The following is an 18,182-nucleotide window of genomic DNA, read 5'->3' as shown; positions in this document are numbered from 1 at the left end:
CTTTGGGTGAACTATTCTTTTAAGTTCTACTGTGCTAATGATATGAAAACAGTTGTCTTAAACATTTGCAAACGAATGTTTCTGATTGGTTAATACACACTATCATTCAAAAGTAGTAATACATGTATGAAATCACAGGACTTCATGTATCTCTTTTTTTGTACCTAGTCTAACAGTAGCTATGTTTCCATCAGATTTTTGTTTATTAATGAGATCATTTTTAAAATGTGCATAAAAAAATGTATGTAGTCAATTGAGGTGGATATTTTTTTTATCCGATTCAAAGACATGCACATAAACTACGATGGAAACACATTTACTGAATAAATCCCTGGATGCTCAACAAACCTTGCATCAGCAAGGATGTGATTGGATAACTGGACTAACCAGCGGACCAATTTCATTGCAGACCGTCTCAAATGTTGGTTTGGTCATTCTGAAATGCCTGAGCCAAAGTCTGTTGGGTATTATTACCTCCCAGAACTGTCACATGATTGCGAATTTGCGACGCAACGCAAGATAACATGGCGCAAGATAACATGACAGCGTTTATTGCGTTTCGTCTGCGTGCTCTGAGGTGAAAGTAATTTATGATGTATGAAAAAAGAGCCACAGTGGCTTCTCCCAAATGCAGCAACTTCCATTTTAATACAGATATTTTGTGCCAATTTCCTAGGGAGTAACAATTTTGTTATCTTGAACACATGGGATGGAAACGGTGCTTTTTTTGCAAATGTTTTATGCAATATTCCAATTTGGATGGAAACATAGCTAGTGACGTTTTAAATGAAATGTTTCTTTCTTGTTGCGCATTGTAACTCTGTTGCAATATTCTTTGCGGCAGCATTTGAGAAGTGGGGTAAAAAATGTTTAAACTCCTGTTTTAAGAAAAGCTTTTGTTTCTCGCCCATGCCCTTAATACATCATCGCTGTGTTTTTCCCTCGACTGTCTCGAGGCGTCAGTTCTGAAACTCACCTGAGGTTAAATTAGTCACTAGCTCAGGTAATTGGGTACGGTATGGGCAAGTGGCACATACCCGAGCAGTTGTTGAAGTTGTCAGGCCTCTGCCACCCTCCCTTGCTGATTTGGGCAAGTTGGTGCGACGGTCAGTGTATTTGTCACTATGTCAGCACTCTTGGAGCCGTTCCTCCCTACCCTCTCAGGGCAATGCATTCATCTTTCTATTCATCTCTGGGTTGGAAGTCATTCATCATAGGACCGGAGGACTCCATCAATTATTCCAATGGGAAAGGAAGAAGGCCGAGAAGCTTTGAAAGGCAAATACATCTTGATTTAATTGGAATGCAGGTAGAAAGCACATTGGCACTAAGCAGATTTCCTGCTGAAAGAAAGAAAGAAAGGAGGGAAATCATCTCTGCCTCCTGATGCATATGGTGACTCGCATTCATGGCCACAGATGGAGATTCTTTGAGGGTGGGGGTGTCCGGGTTAAGCAACACTTGTCTTTGTGACATGCAATTCGCCTGGGGATTCTTTCAAAGGTGCGCGCACGCCGGCACAGTTTCATGGCAATCGAAATGAAAATGCTAAAAGAATTCACTTTAAAACACACATTACATGATGCAAAAACACCACAGGTGCTACAGCCTGCTGGGCAGGTACTGGGCGGTGAGAAATGGATGAATAGATGCCATTGATCATCAAACACAAAGGAGGCTGCAGAGAGTTGACTGAAATGGCTGACACATGGATTTCTCACCGCTTCTTAAGAATTAGCTGTGCTTGGGCAATCTCCCGAATTCAGCTCTTGAAGTCAGCACAGAAGTGACAAGGTCCAGATTTAATCGGATGGATCCAATCAAGTTAGGCGTTTGTGGATGCTCTGCAGTGTGAGTTCCTGTAATCCCAAAGAATGGCCTGGCAGGATCGATGAGCTGGAGATTTCCTGTTTCATGTTTGGATCTTCTTTCATCACCGCTCAAGTGTGCAAATACCACCTTGCAGTTTCAGTCCATGAGGTTTTCTAGTCACTACACAGGAAGAAGTGGAACAGATGACTATCTACAGTGCTTTTTAATGCTTGGCAGTATGTTATTTCTGCTTGAGTTCTATCATGGACAGTTTTGCTCTCTAGCAGAAGGAGTGTGTGAGTTGATATGTGACCTTGCGGTGAATTTTAAAACTTTGTTTGCATATTCTGTGATTTATTACTCTGTGTGCTTGTTATTTTTAATCTGTTATCTCTTGTATATCTCTAGTGTGTTTGTAGGTTGGAATTGGAATTTGAATCTATCTCTCCATCCGTCCGTCCGCCCATATGTCTGTTTGTCTGTCTGATTCATAAAAGACCAGTCAGAAAAAGAAAACTCCCTGCAGGAGTCTGAGACCAAACCACATCTGTATTTTGAGCTGAAAGCACATATTTAATAAATAATGATTCAGACTTACATCTCCTGTAAATGAGATGCATGCTTACATTAAACAGCTTAGCATGAGTTGATTTATTTGCTTAATTGCAATACAGTCTGTAAATGTTTCAATAAACTACATAATAAAATACCTCCCAGTAAAAATAAATAAATTTAAAACTCTAATGACTTCCAAGGCTGGAGTATTTGTTTAATGTAGCCTCAGTATACAGAACACGGTTCATGTTTATTCTTGTTATGACAGGTGCTCCTTTAGGAGGTTTTCTTCGCATTGGGAAACTTCACATGCTATCTATACTTTATTAGACCTGTCAGTAATTTGAATTGGATGAGGAGGTCACACCTTCAGGGGATCATTTCCAGTCAGTCCCCAAACCAGTGTGGCATCAGCAAAGCAATCTTTTTATACATTAGCTTAGCTTAGTGGTTCTCAACGGGGGTGGTACCGTCTCCCATGGGGCGTTCAGAGAACAACGGGGGGCGTTGGAAGCAGGATTTTTGAAAGTTCACGAGTTTACACCGAAGATCCAGGCAAGACAAGATTAAACATGTAATTACTTGCAAAATAATTGCCTACAACATTCTAAAATCTGCCAGTTTAATGCGACATGTAAGCTATGTATCATTTCTTTTGCAACAACTCTATTATTTTCCAGTCATAGACCAGCACTCAAGCACTGACTAGAATCAGCATTCACGTGTTCAAAAATGTGTTTCGCGGTGGTGTCACGGTGTTGTGCAGGCTGAAGAAGACAAAGAAGAAGAGTCAAAAGTTCCAATGCAAACTTTTACTCACAATATAAATCAAACTGGTACATAGAAGATGGGCAGAGGGTTCACATAATACGACGTAGATCGGACAAGGACTGACTGAACAGGAACTTAAAGGCAGAGTAGGTATGTCCAAATTTGTTTAAACTGTCTTTATATACCAATACATAATTAAAATGTAAGTACTCTGAAAAAGAGAGTATAAAAATCGAGTGTCTGTAGACCTCTCACGACTGTTGTAAACACAGCTAATTATTTCCATTCACTCCACCCCCTCCCTTCTGAGCTCCTTCCAAAGCCACGCCCCCAAAACACATGAACGCGCAACGCCAAACGCTCAGGCTCAGCTGGAAGACGCATTTATTTACCTGAGACGAGTGGAGAGGAAGGAGCGCAGTGCATGCAGTGACATCATGTCAGAATCACATGTAATAAAATACCTAACTTTATCACTATAAATATAAACAAATAAGATTTCTTTTAGTACTCACTATCAAGCTAGCATATAGATACTGGTAAAGTTTAAAATATACTTTGTTTGATTCGGTAACGAGCTATATTTATAGGTAACGAGCTATATTTATAAGGCAAAGCTAAAAATAGGTTGCATTGATACACGTTTTTCCATTACCATCAGTTACACTGTGATGAAGGTGAATTTCGTGTAAGATTCATAACATATACGGTGTTTTGCATGTAAGAGTTTCCATGATGAAAACATTGTTGACTCTAATGAGGACTACACTCTGGAGACAAGCACTGCATCGTCGGTTCGAGGACGAGGGCGAAGCAGAGGAGGTCGTTCAAGAGTGCGGGCAACCAGGGTCCGAGGAAGTAGTTTTTGCCTTGTTTGCCTTCGCTGACTGCATATGCAGGTGTTTTGAATTTTGAATGCTCTTTCTCTGCCATAATTTTACTCTTTGTAGGTTCCGCGCTTCTCTTGCACTCCTCAAATCAAACGGGTGCGCGCACATATGGGCAGATCTAGCAACAGGGGTGGTGGTAGCCATGGTTGCAAGAGTGAGTGACAGTCGCCCAAACCAATCAATTGTTTCGTCCCGAATGGAAATAATGAGCTGTGTTTATTGCAGATTAAAAGGTCTACAGTCACTCGATTTTTATGCTCTCTTTTTCAGAGCACTTACATTTTAATTATGTATTGGTATATAAAGACAGTTTAAACAAATTTGAAAAAAAGTTTTTAAAAAAAATCCTCCCTACCCTGCCTTTAAATACAAACACAGATAAACACTGATTAACAGAACACATGTGATACAGATGACGGTGATGACTAAACAGGTGACAAAACTGAACTGATAATGACAGTAACCATGGACACAAAGGAGTGGCGGGAAAGGAACAAAGGAGAACTGGAGCCAATCAAAGCACAAACTGAAAGTCCAAACAAACACTGACACGTGACAGGTGGTGGCTAGAGTCCAGCGCTGACTAGAATCACTTCTTCAAACTTCTTCAAACTATCTGGTCCGGCTTTCTCAAGACAACTTAAAGTTTGTCTCGACAAACTTTTTAATCTACACGCAGCGGAGGAATGGAAAGTTGACAAGCCATTAAAAAATGCAATTTAATTTAAATATATTCTGTAATCACATTTTGGTAATACATTAATTCCGCCGTCACATCTGAGCGCGAAACGCTGCTTGGAGTTTCAAGATAGTTAAAAATAATTAATAATACAATAATAATTTAATTGTTCATATGTGTTTATTCTTGTCACATCCATATGCAGTCTAAGTACCGCAATCGCTTGGACTTGCATGCCTTAGGTGCACTACGGCTGAAACTAACGTCTCTGCAACCCGGAGTAAAGAAATTAGCAGAAAAACATCAAGCAAAGGGCTCACACTAATTTTCAAATCAATTTTGAAAGTTCGAATTCTGCTATTTCCCTGTTAATGTTCTCTGTTGAAAATAATTTATAAGAATGCTTCTTGTTTGTTGACTGGCTGTTCGCGGTACAGCTGCTGTTAATTAAATTTTGAATGTCAAATTTGTAACCGTTGCATTTTTTGGCTGCTCCTCACTGATTGGCTGAGATAAGCCACATAATTCAATTTTGATGTCAAATTTGTAACCGTTGCATTTCGTTAACACTGATATACACTGATATATTGGCTAATTTCTACTTCAGATGACTTTTTTGCTCTCTGGTAAACTATGATAATAATATTCCCACTTTTCAGTCAAATCTAATCTGTTATTTGGCTTTTAGTGACATGCTTTTTAGTTATATATATATATATATATATATATATGAAAGCTGCAGTCCATAACTTTTGGCGCTCTAGCAGTAAATAAACAAAATTGCAGGCGTCTTGGTACTGTGCAGGTACTGTGCTAGCCTACTCTGCAACGGTGCTGACTCGAACCAGTCAGGCTGTTCACATATCGCATTTTATGCGCGAGCAAATTCGTTATTTCAAATGTAGGTGTGCGGCAGCTGATCACAGCTGTACGGGGCTGGTTTGTATTTCTCATCTCCATAAATATATCTAGTAGTAAAGCTAGATAATGGATAATGGATTGGGGGTGCTGGCCCAAAAAAGGTTGAGAACCACTGGCTTAGCTGCTCAGTAGTCTTACAATCTTCTACCGTCATGAATTGTGTTTTTGCTCTGTTTATCTATAAAGTTGTTTTTCCGGTATTCCTCCTAGGTAAACACTGAGGCTTATTTACATACAGTACTTAATTTCTTACATACTTTTCTTAAAGTCATTGTTAATTCCGTAATACTTAAAAAAGTAAAATATTGAGATGCTTAGGCCACATGTACGTCCATTTTGTGCCATTTGGCATTTTTGTGCCAGTCTTTGCATTTGTTTCCACAGTTTATTGCAGAAATAGGACATACAATAAATTACATTACTGCATTTTGATTATTGCAAAGCCATTGCACACTACATTCAAGAATAAAAAGGTGTTAAAAGCTCACCTTTAACTTTATCTCTAGTTAAGCATTAACTTTTAAAATCTCAAAAATATAAAATAAAAAAACGCAAGTTTCCATGTCTGACACTATTTTCATCTTGGGTAAGACTTTTTTCAGAAGTTTTTTGACTGATGTTTAATTCTCTGCTTTCGAGTAGAAAGCACACAGAGTCTCGCTGTGGATGTTTAATTGCTATATAATTTCATATTATTTATTTATTAACAATATAATTGTTTAATTGTTTGTTTATTAACAAATAACTATGTATTTGTTATTTATTTCACTTTGTTTATTTATTGTTTATGCATTTCAACAACAGCATGTTGTGTGAGTTTTGTTGTTTGTTTAGTCTGCTTCATCTGTCACTTATTAATATACAAATGTGGAATTTCTGTCTACCGTAACGCTGCAGTTGTCAAACGCCAAGAAAATTATACACTTCTCTAATTGTTCAGTTCAAATTCAAAATGAATCAGAGGGTGAAACAGCTTTGTCTGTTTCACATGTCTTCTCTGTAATTGAGAAAGCGTTCTTCACAATCTGACTTTCTTTACATTACATGCCCACATTTGTAGACAAAAAATATAATGCGCAGTTGCTAAGGCAATTTGACATTTTTGTCCCTCTTATTTTACCAGCTTGTGTTACAAACAGAGTTGAGCAGTTAACAAACGTCACTGATAAGTATGTTATGTATAAATAAGTATGATAAATACTTAAGTATTCTATAATTTTGAAACTGGATCCAATTATGCGTGAACATTGTACAGAATTTACAAACTTAAACCTGTCTAGTGCTAATTGCCTCTCCTAATTAATAAATCATCTTTTTTTGCATTTTTTTGTGGATGGAATTAAGTGTATACAGTATAAACGTATACACACATTTATTTGAACCATCTATACAGCTTATGTGGTTTTACTATATCCACCTCTAAAATGTTTTCAACAACAGTGTGGAATGAATCCATAATTTCAGTTGAGAACAGAACTCAAAGTGGCATACACAGAGTGAGGAAAAAAGAAGCCTCATTAAAATTCAATTTTGGGCGTAGTCCTCAATGGTAATCACATTTGGGGTTTAATTTATTCTTTGACACTGATTAATTGCATAGAATTGCTGGAGCCATTTCCTGCTGTAAACGTCAATTAATTAGCCGACAACATTAGATGTGATAATTAATACAGTGGGTGCCACAGCATGGGCCCTGGATCCTTCACGGGTGGCCCTTCAGATGCCTGTGGCCGATGCAAACACCCCAAGTTTGGGATCTACGGGGATCTGGAGGTACAAGGGCAATGAGTTGAATGAAAGAAGGAACTTATGTGCATAGGTTCCTGTCTAGGTAAGAGTGTGGACAGCAGCGGTGGTGATAAACATCCGTTCTCCCTGTGGTCTTGCTGGTTTGGCGAACCCTTGTTAATCACTGACATCAGTCTGAGTGGCAGAGATTCATTCTGGAGCACATAGTCCCTCTCCCAAAGCCCCTCTCAATTAAAATGGCAGCATATGGCCAAGTGACCAATAAAGCACAGAGGCTGCTATCTGTTCTGATGTCTGGAGATTCTGATATGACGTCCCTCAGTATGGCTGAGAGGGAAAGTGTGTCACCTTGATATTTTAAGAAGTGTCCGCTTCTCCTTGAGTGTCTATATTTGGAATAGATAGATCCTCTTGATGGATAGTGTCCTGTTGGCCAAATTGTTTGCAGTGTTAATTTGTTTGCATGACTTTTTGACTCAATTACAGGATGCACTCAGATGTGTGCTTCCTCCCTGTATGCTAATTTAAAGTTCGGTAAATGTCAGTAAGACAAAATATGTCTGAAATGTCACTAAGGAGCTTTAATAACCAAAAACATTTTAAAATACTTGCGTTTTCTCATATTTAACACAGCATCATTGAAAGCACACGATAACAGCCTGCAAACTTCATTTCACATGTGTACTTGTGGTGCTGAAAATGTGATATCTTGGTCTATCTTGGATATAATTTGAAAGAAAGTGAAAGTTCTAAAAGAAGTTCTCACATCCATGGTTTAATGAGTTGCCTGACTTGAATGAAAAATGGGATTTGTAATTCTTTTTTTTTTTTACACAAAGAAGGTGTTAAAGGTCAAGCGTGTAAGTTTAGTGTTAAAATACTTCTTCCTATCCAAGCTTCCTATTCAAGCAACCAATCTATCCTTCCTAAGCAATTAACTGGTTTTTAGGTTAAATTGATGATCTACTCAAACATGTTTAGCTATCATGTGTATGAATGCGCTTCCCAATGAGGAAAGGACAAGGGAAGAGTGAAAATCTCATTCTAATTAAATGTAAATCGCCCTGAATTAAAATGTAAAAACAGATCAAATAATGTATTTGTCAAAATGTTGCGATATTGTTTAATTGAAGTTCATAATTATTCTATAAATGTTATTTAGTTTAACGCGGGAATGGCGGTGGTAGGGTGAGTACCAACTGTATATACAGTTTAATCAAAATTAACAAAAGTAATTGAAATATTTCAACACAACAAATGTTTCAAGTGGTTTTCCAAAATTCAACTAAAGATGCAACCTTGAATGATTTATTCTTGAATGATTTATTCTCAAAATAAATCAACCCCTTCTTGGCAAGTATCTTCAGTAGAACACACCATATTCTTGGGTTTACGTGCTGCAACCACCTTCTTCAAATCCCTCCAGAGATTTTCTATGGGGTTCAGGTCAGGTGACTGTGAAGGCCACTGTAGAGTCTTCCAGGACTTCTTCTGCAATCAAGCCTATGTGGAATTTGAGGTATGCTTTGGATCATTCTCCTCTTGACGGCATGATGTTTTCTCCTAGGATTTCCTGATACTTCAATGAATCCATTTAGCCTTCCACACACTGCAGGTTTCCAGTGCCAGAGGATGCAAAGCAGCCACAGAGCATCACCGAGTCACCACCATGCTTAACTGTAGACAAAGTTTTCTTTTCAGCAAATGCTTTATTCATCTTCCTCCTGGCATACTGCTGATCCATAGGGCCAAAAGTTTCATCGCTCCACTGAACAGAATCCCAAAACTTCGGTGGCTTATTTATATGATTTTGAGCAAATTGGAGTTGACTTTTCTTGCAGTTTTGAGTCATTAGTTGTGTATTCATGGAGTTCTGGCATTGAAACCATCTGCGTTTTGTACGCACCTTACTGTGCAAGCTGAAACCTCATTGTCGGTTGCCACCAAGTCTTACTGCAGGTCTTTTGTAGTCACAGAAACAACACCTGTTTTGCAGATTTGTATCTGTTGTGAGGGATTATATTCAGGGGGTTGAATAATTTTGAGACTGCAGAAGTCATCAAAAGTTGCATTTTCAGATGAATTTGGGGAAACCACTTGAAAAATGTTTGTGTTTAGCTATTTAAATTTTATTGCATTTGTTCATTGCAAACAGCTGACTGCCAATATGTTGTTGGTCCTGTATGTGTTGCCAACACTAAAAAATGGGGAATATATGCTGTTGAAGAAATATGCTGTTGGTCCTGTATGTGTTTCCAACACTAAAAAATGGAGGGAAAAAATAAGTTACTGTATCTGAGCTTACTTACTGTAAAAATGACTTGTTTCTGTAACTTAATGTAGGTTGATTCACTACATTCTCCCACGCCTTCATGAGTTATGGGCTGTCGCCCCACTGTTTAGTGTAGAGAGCGAACAATTTGATATTAAGATTTTCTCTTGTCTTGTCCCTTTGATATATGTCTAACAGTTTGCATATGAGTGTGAAACAAATGTAAACAAATGTATACTAGTATGTATTTATTTAAGGCTTGTTTTTTTTTGTGCTCACATTCATATTCAAATGGTAGTGTGGGCCTTAATTGTCTGCCTACATGCCTGATCATTCCTCGCTAATGATGCCACCACACAAAGGCACGCGGCAGAATGGCAAAGATGACTACAGCCTCTGAACTTGTGTTTGTTATGTGAAGTTCAGTCATATTAATCATTCTGTCAGACAATGAGAGCAAGGCGCCCATGGGGTAAAAATGAGACATGGCCCTCTGAAGCCGAGGGTTTTAGCAGAGTAAAAAGAAATGAGGGGCTGTGCATTTGACGCTTGTTATTATTTATCCAAACTCTGACGTGCGCCGCACTGACACTGCCACACTCTACAGGGGCACGCATGGTTTCTCTTTTAGATAGTTTTAAGTGGAAACTGCACAAGGTGAGGATAGTGCAAGAGAAGCGCATTTAGAGGCTTATTCATCACATTTGTGCTCTGTGTCAGAAAGCCGTCTGCCCCAGAGAGCAGGGGAGCATGTGGATTTTGAGGTGTTATGCTCCAAACGAATTGGGCTCTTTGTTGAGCTGTGTAAGTGAGTCAATTTCATGTGTTTACATGTACAATACACTAATAATTATGAAAAAGAAGCTTATTATAAATAATTGATAACTCAAATTAAGACTTTTTTTTTTCCAGGTTGGATGCTAATATATATCCGTGTTAGAGAGAGAGAGAGAGAGAGAGATTTATGTTATGATATATAGTTATGCTCCCCATTATTTTAAATAACACATGATTTAACACAATTCTTCTGAAATCATTCTAACATGCTGATTTTCAGTATTCTTTGATGAACAGAAATATTAATAGAACAGTATTTATTAGAAATATATATATTTTTTTTAACATGTAAAAGTCTTTACTGTCACTTTTTCTACTTTTGATACATTTTTGATGCATCCTTGATTAAACTAAAAAGTAATAAAATGTGCATGGAATAAAAATATAAAAATTTTAATAAGCCAGCACAATATTTTGGACATCTATACGGATAAAAAGCTAACTGATTACCATGACATATTAGCATATTGCTAATAGATTAGCATGCTAACCTACATGTTTTTATTACTTATATATTTTGTTTTAAACCATGTGTGCCTCATGAAAAGGCGAAAATGTGTGCCAATTGGGTTTACACCATTTCAGATGTTTATATGACCTTACACTTTGTCAGGTTATTGAGTAGCCTATAAGAATGCACATGTAAACGCACTCATTGTCTGACTTTCTCATTAAGAATCTGAGAATGTCCCGCTCATTAAGACAAAAGGCTTTGAGCTGATGATGCAGTGCTTTTGTCCCCAGAACCTGTGCTTGTTTTATAATGTGATCTTCCTATCAACAGCTTACAAATATAATGAATATTTCTGCAAATCCATCATTGCTATGTTAGCACTGGTCTATAATGATTCGGCGGAGTAAATACATAATGTTAAGAGGAATTAATTTTTATAGACAGAACAGAAGGGTTATGGTTTTAAATATACAGCAGATCAAGTTTAGAAAGGAATTTGCTCTAATGCCTAGCCAGAATGTTGCAGAGCAGATATGCTTTGATTTTGTGCGATCAGCCAGATGTGCTATATATTAAGGTGGGGTTAAATTGAAACATGGCTGTGTATTCCCTAGATGTCAAGGCACGGCTGACAGTTGCTGTAGGAGACGAGATGATTGATTACACCGCCCGCTCAACATATGGCGATATTTGGGATTCTAGCTCACAGGGTAACTACCGGTAGAAAAGTGATGCCTCATATGTTAAAAAAGATTTGGAAGATAAATGAAAAATGCCACAATGTATTTCATTTACACAAATCTGCTGAGCTACTTTGTCTTCTATTAATAATACTATGATTATCCTCTATGGTAAGGATTATCACTGTTATCTTCTGACATAACCATCGATGATTTTTTTTTTTCATACTTTAAGATAATCCAGCAATATTAACAAGTGTGGTTTATTCTCAATGTGTAGAAATGTATCAGAAATCCTGCATTATTTTTTGGTTCCAAGTCAGTGCTTTCATTTTCCAGACTCATTTTTGAATTGACAGAAAAACTGTTTAGAGAAAGTATCTAATTGTGCAAAGTTAGAATTAGCAAACACTATTTTAAAAATCATTTCATACTGTGATTGGCAGTGTATTTAGGAATTCACAGTCATACATTTATTCTACATCATCTGTCAACACAACACAAAGCAGAACCCAAGCAAAATCCTGCTGTCTTCATATAATTTAGTTTTGTAAACTTACATTTTATCATAATTGAAGTTTTGTGGACTTTAGTCCATTTGGGTTAGCTTTGAGGCTATTTATATGCTTGTGCACTCCTAAAAGTACACAAAAACACAGATAAATGCATTTAAAACTTTAGTACAACAAGGCCAAAATATTGACGAACAAGGGGTAATCTCTTCTATATATCACTCCCCAACTTACTGTTTGAGATCCATGAACTTGTCAATTGCTTTGGGTCTTAAATTGGGTCTTATACAGTACTGTGCAAAAGTCTTAGGCATGTTAATATGGGATTGGGGGGGGGGGGGTATTAACATGCCTATATATATACATGTATACATACACATATACTATATATATATATATATATTTTTTTTTTTTTCAATATGATTGTTTCTCGCCCTCTGTATATTTTAGGAATGGTAAACTACAGTGAGGTTACAGGTTACCCACTGGTTCAACACTGGAAGCTACGATCCATTATGTACCATGTGAAGCTCAATCAGTGGACCCTCTCTCAAGGTAAAACACCCTCACTCTTCTTCCATTTATTTATATTGATCAAGTATTTAATACAAAAAATATATATATATTGACTGGCCTAAGCTTACAGTACATTGTGTTGGTAAGGAAGAAGTTTCAGGCTAGCTGGCCATAACTTTTTTTGGTCTGGTAGAATGGAGTGATCTCACTATGGAGCCCTCACTGTGACAGATCAGTTGTGCTGGGTGGGTAGTGAAGCAAAACTCAATACCAACAAATATGGCTGCCTGCTGGTGTAAAAGGCAGTTCTCAGTGCTTTGTTGATCCCAGATGGTGAGTGTGTTTAAAACCAGGGGACTTAAAGCTGAAGTTAGTTTTTTTTTTTTTACTATCCTAGCTTAATATTAAGAGAGAACCAAAAGAAAGTCACCTGTTGGTATCAAAACATTACTCTGTTTAAGCATTCTGAAACAGCAACATTGACTCAACCAATGGAGTGAGTTTGGGGGTGGGACTATAGTTTTGACCAATCAATGCCAGATTGGTGGAATGTTCAGGAAACCAGTTTGAGAACATTCTTTATTTTTTCCAATTCTGTGACGCTAGTGGTCTAGAAATTACACAATTTGCCGTCAAAGAAGACAAAAAGAAACCTTCAAAGATGGATAAAGTTGGCATTGTTACACAGTTTTTGTTTTTTGCACTTTAGTTTTATTTTGGCCTCATATTTTCACTGCAAGGGCATTTGCTTCATTTGTTTAAGGAACCCTGTATATTTAATGAGCAGATGTCAGATCCCAAGTGCAGTTCTAAAAGAATACTCTGTATTAATGAATGGTCTGACTGGCCTTTAAAATTTTATTTTTATTGCTTGCACCAGTTCCCCTCTCTTCTCATCACATTACCATTAAAGGATTCATTTTTCATACAGTATGACTGAGAAGTGGGTTTTTTGCATTTAAAATTCAGATTTTTACCAATTTTTACCCTGCCTCTTCTGCATCTTATCACTTGAGATAATTTTACAAACCTGGGCATGAAGGTTGTGAGAGAAAGCTGAATATGGCAAATGCCTTATTTTCCCAAAATTATCATTTGTCATTCAGTCATTGTGATGAAATATTGGACCATTCTTCGAATACCCACATGAAACATTTCTATTAAATTAATAACATGTTTTGTTAACTTTCAAACCACTGAGTTCTGCTGTCTACCAAAATTTTCAGAGGTCTTCAATACTTTTGCAAAAGAGCGTGCATACAAGTACTTTATATTCTAAAGTACCGCAGGGAAATTAAAATTCTATGACTAAAAGCTTACATTTAATTTTATGATGTATATTCTGTGTTGAAAAAAAGCAGTACAAGTTTTTAAAAGGTCAGACATCAACCTACACAAAAGCACTCAATACCTCTACAGGCCTTGTTGTTTATCCTTCCTTTGTTTCCCCAGATAGCATTTCACTCAGCACACTGACAGATCATGTTTTCACTCTTTCTCTTCCCACATTCTTTGCTTTGTCATTTTAACTGCACTGTAGTGTGTGTAACTGTAATAAAAATCACCATTTGGCAATAATGCTTTGAATACTTCAAGCAAATTGTAGCTGCACTGAAAATCAACATTTATTTGTAAAGCTTTGAAATCTTCATCACAGTTTAATTAATTTGGAATATTTTCTCTTGTTTGGTCTATTATACAGCTTCTGCTTTTAATTGAGATGTGAAATTGAATTTAAAGTTTAATGCGATTCTCTGAAGCCTCTTTCTTTTACCTTTCTACTTCAGCTTTCAGTTCAGCAATTCATTCACTGGATGGGGCTACCCTGCGCAGTGACTTTGTGTCCATTTTAAAAGAGTTTGGCAACCATTTTATCCAGGAGGCAGTGTATGGCTTTGAGGAATCCTGTACCATATGGTATCCCAACAAGCAAGTCCAACGTCAGCTGTGGTTGGAATATCAGGATATCAGCAAAGGTAAGCTAAACAAATATATTAATTTAAAAGATTTAATTTTCTGGTTTAGATTATATTATTCATATTGCATCTCATTCCCTTATAATGAAGGTTCATACTGTGCAAAAAAAAAAAAAAATTTTATATTTTTAATTGTAAGACTAATTGTAAAGTTATTTATTTATAACAAGTAACCCTACAATATGCATTATTGAATTGTTCATGTTCTTTATGTAACATTTGAGTTAGTTATTAAATGTCATCGTAAATGTAGAACAAATGTAAGTGTTATCTTATAGATAAATCATGTTTTCTGCATGAAGACGCATTGGTTTTACTCATGGTTACCCATGGGTAGTGAATGAGACCCATTGTTTTTATGCTTTATGATGCACCTTTTTATTTTATGAGATAAACCTTTTTTTTTTTTTTATTGTGGTGATGAACAGAGCAAAAATATTTGGCCTATCCATAAATTATGCTAAAAAATGAATCAAATTATAATACTGGAACAGTCATTAAAAAAAGACTATTGTCTAAATACTGTATGCAGATAGTCGTTTGGACCAGTGCACCCAAATTATGGTTTTGTCAGAATAAACTCCATTTTGGAGAGGATGTAGACAGGAGCTGAGGAAGTAAAACTCAACACAGCCCATGGGAGGTTGGTCACATCTGTTCAGCCAATAAAAGGGGGCAAGGGCAGATGTGAGAAGGCTGGCTGGCTGGCTAAAGCTGAATGCAGGCCAGTGCTGCTCTGTACTCAGGAGGCCCCTGGGCTGGCTCACCTAGTTTTTATGCTTCAGCTCCACTCAGCTGAGCCCATATATATGTACAAGGTTGGTTAGGATGGAACTTATTTGGAGAGAAAACACAAGAGTGATGTTAAAAGACTAAGCACCTCTGGAGATGGGCTAGACAGTCTATAGAGTGACTCAGCCATGAAGGTTTTAGGTTTCTATGCTTATGTCTAGTATATTGACAACGTGGCCTTGGGCATTCATGAAAAAGCACTGGTGTGAACATGAAAAAATGCATTGTGATACACTGGCATTTCTTCGGAAACCATGAAAGGTCGTCCTACAAGGCATGCTAGAGGCCTCGAACTGTACTCTTCTAATGAAAACACAAGGTAAAGGGGATGAGAACAAGGTGAATGACAACAAAATGAAAGTTGTGGGTGCTCTGCAGTGTGATAATCACCCAGTCATTGGGGAAGTGTCTTTTGTTGGGAGTTAGAAAATCTATATCTGAGGTGTCAGTGAGTACTCCATTGTTCTGCTAAAAGCTTTTTGTGGTACTAATGGCCATGTGGTAACAGTAATGATCCTGCTAAAAAACGACTAACATAGTTGGTCAAATTTGTCAAGTCAAAAGTCACTCAGAAGATATTTGTATATAAACTCAAACAGTTCTCATTAAATACTTCCAATACCAAATTATGTGAGCTGCGCTATACACTAATTTTATTTATTTAATTAATTGTTTGTTTGTTTGTTTGTTTTTTAATTCCTGAAGACAAAAAAAACCTCTGGAAATGTTAAAAAAACTTTCATATAGGCAAGGCAAAATTTTGCACAAAGGTCTACACAATATGAAGGTGAAAAAAAAAAAACAATGAAAAAGTTAGATTAAAAAACAGCTTTACTGAGGAATGCAAATGTTTCAGTCACAACATTACCTTCTTCGGTGCCTTAATAATATGCAGGGACAATTACAATACAATTTTCTTCTCAGTTGTGCTTTGAATGTGATTTTTGGTGGGCTGGTATCACTACTAAACTTCTTAACAACTGTACCTTAACCAGCCAGACTAGCTCACCAGACTAGTTTCACCAGCTCATCACTAACAAGCATAGACCAGCCTGGACAAGAATGGAAATGTATGTCTGTCTTTTCAGCTGGGGGAACAAGTTATGCATTAATGTTGCTCTAATTTATAATTTAGCTGACAATTTATGCAAAGCAACTTTGGATAGTACGCTTATTATTACACTGGAGCAACCTGAGGTTAAGTGCCTTGCTCAAGGGCACAATGGTGATAGTTCAGAGATCACACATTGTGGGATTTGATCGTTCCTACAAATAAGTAGGGGGAAAAAACTACATACTGTTATAATATTCCCATTTATTTTGCAATAAATCATGAGGCACATATCCAAACAACATCCAAACATTGTATAAAATATATTAACCACTAATTAGGCTATCATAAAAAAGGGCAAGTGGTAATTGGTTGCACTTCATGTTTACATGCAACTGGCAATAAAGGACGCATACATGTTACACCCCATCCATCACAACAAACTAGGATGTTTTTCAACACTGTAAGCCAGCAAAATGTACATAAACTTTTTTCTCTCTATTCTATACATGTCTATATTGATAATGGTTATTATTATTATTATTTTACTTTTTTTTTTTTTGCTTTTGTTGGTTAACATCCTGATACAATATAAATTGGATGATTGATGTGCTGTATGCAAAAACACCTTAAACACCATAAAACACCATATTTACACAGGTTTTTGCATACTGCATGTACAAGAACAACATAAGAGGGAGTAAATGATGACCAAATATTAATTTTTGGGTGCACAATTCTTTTCTAAATTGAAAAAAAAAAAATTGACCCTAAACACTGGCACATCTACAGCTCTATTTCTTTTCTTCATAATGTCTTCAATTAATTATATTCAATCACCCTGCTAATGTGCATGACCTTGTTTTAAGAGCTGATTTATCTTTGGAAGAAATCTACTCGCTTTCTGCCATCCATCCCATCCTATCTGGTAATTATGTGTGCGTTTAATGCTTTCAATATAACTTAACATTAAAATATAATTCATTCTGTCATCCAAACTCAGGTAAAGTGTTTAAGATGAAAGATATCACCACGTTATCTATTTGATAAAAAGTCCTTGTGGACAAAATGTACTTAGAGACAGTATACAAAAATGACAGAAAACCATATTGAGCACATGTTCCCTTTAAAGGGATAGTTCACCCAAAAATAAAAGGTCTCTCAACATTTACTCACCTTCATGTTGTTCCAAACCTGTATGACTTTCTTGTTTTATTTGGAACATGAAAAGATATTTCGAAAAATGTCTTAGAGGTGTTTTTTTTTTTTTTTTTTTGGATATTTGTACAGTGAGTCAATGGTGTCCAATGTTGTTTATTCTAAAAATTAATTCTTCTGAGTTCTACCGTAATGTTACAAATGATGACAGAGTTTGTTTCGATGGATGGATGTTACAACTTTGTATGGCATCTTAATTATGGTTAAAGGTAAAATAATATTTGGTATTATAATGTTAAAGCAATAATGTTTCATTAGTTAACTAATTTAGTTAACTTGAACTATGAATGAACATACTTCTACAGCATTTATTAATCTTAGTTAATGTTAATTTCAACATTTACTAATAAATTATGAAAATCAAAGATTGTATTTGTTATAACATTAGTTAATGCACTGTGAACTAACTTGAATAGACAATGAACAACTGTATTTTTTAAAACTAACATTAACAAAGATGAATTGTAACAATTGTATTGCTCATTGTTAGTTCATGT

General features: G+C 36.5%; 1 protein-coding gene across 1 annotated transcript in view; it reads left to right on the top strand.

The window, feature by feature from the left end:
* The window catches only part of astn1 (astrotactin 1), a gene marked incomplete at both ends in the record, with an annotated part of 225,612 nt that overhangs the window by 130,819 nt on the left and 76,611 nt on the right, over positions 1-18,182 (top strand). The window contains 2 exons of the mRNA XM_081373616.1: positions 12,583-12,687; positions 14,436-14,624. Of these exons, the coding sequence (XP_081229742.1) occupies positions 12,583-12,687; positions 14,436-14,624 (294 nt within the window). The remainder of the gene's footprint in view (positions 1-12,582; positions 12,688-14,435; positions 14,625-18,182) is intronic.

This window comes from Scardinius erythrophthalmus (genome assembly GCF_964197995.2).
Source record: "Scardinius erythrophthalmus genome assembly, chromosome: 9".
NCBI lineage: Eukaryota > Metazoa > Chordata > Actinopteri > Cypriniformes > Leuciscidae > Scardinius > Scardinius erythrophthalmus.
The sequence above is the reverse complement of the archived record's forward strand: the minus strand, read 5'-3'. Positions and strand labels throughout refer to the sequence as shown.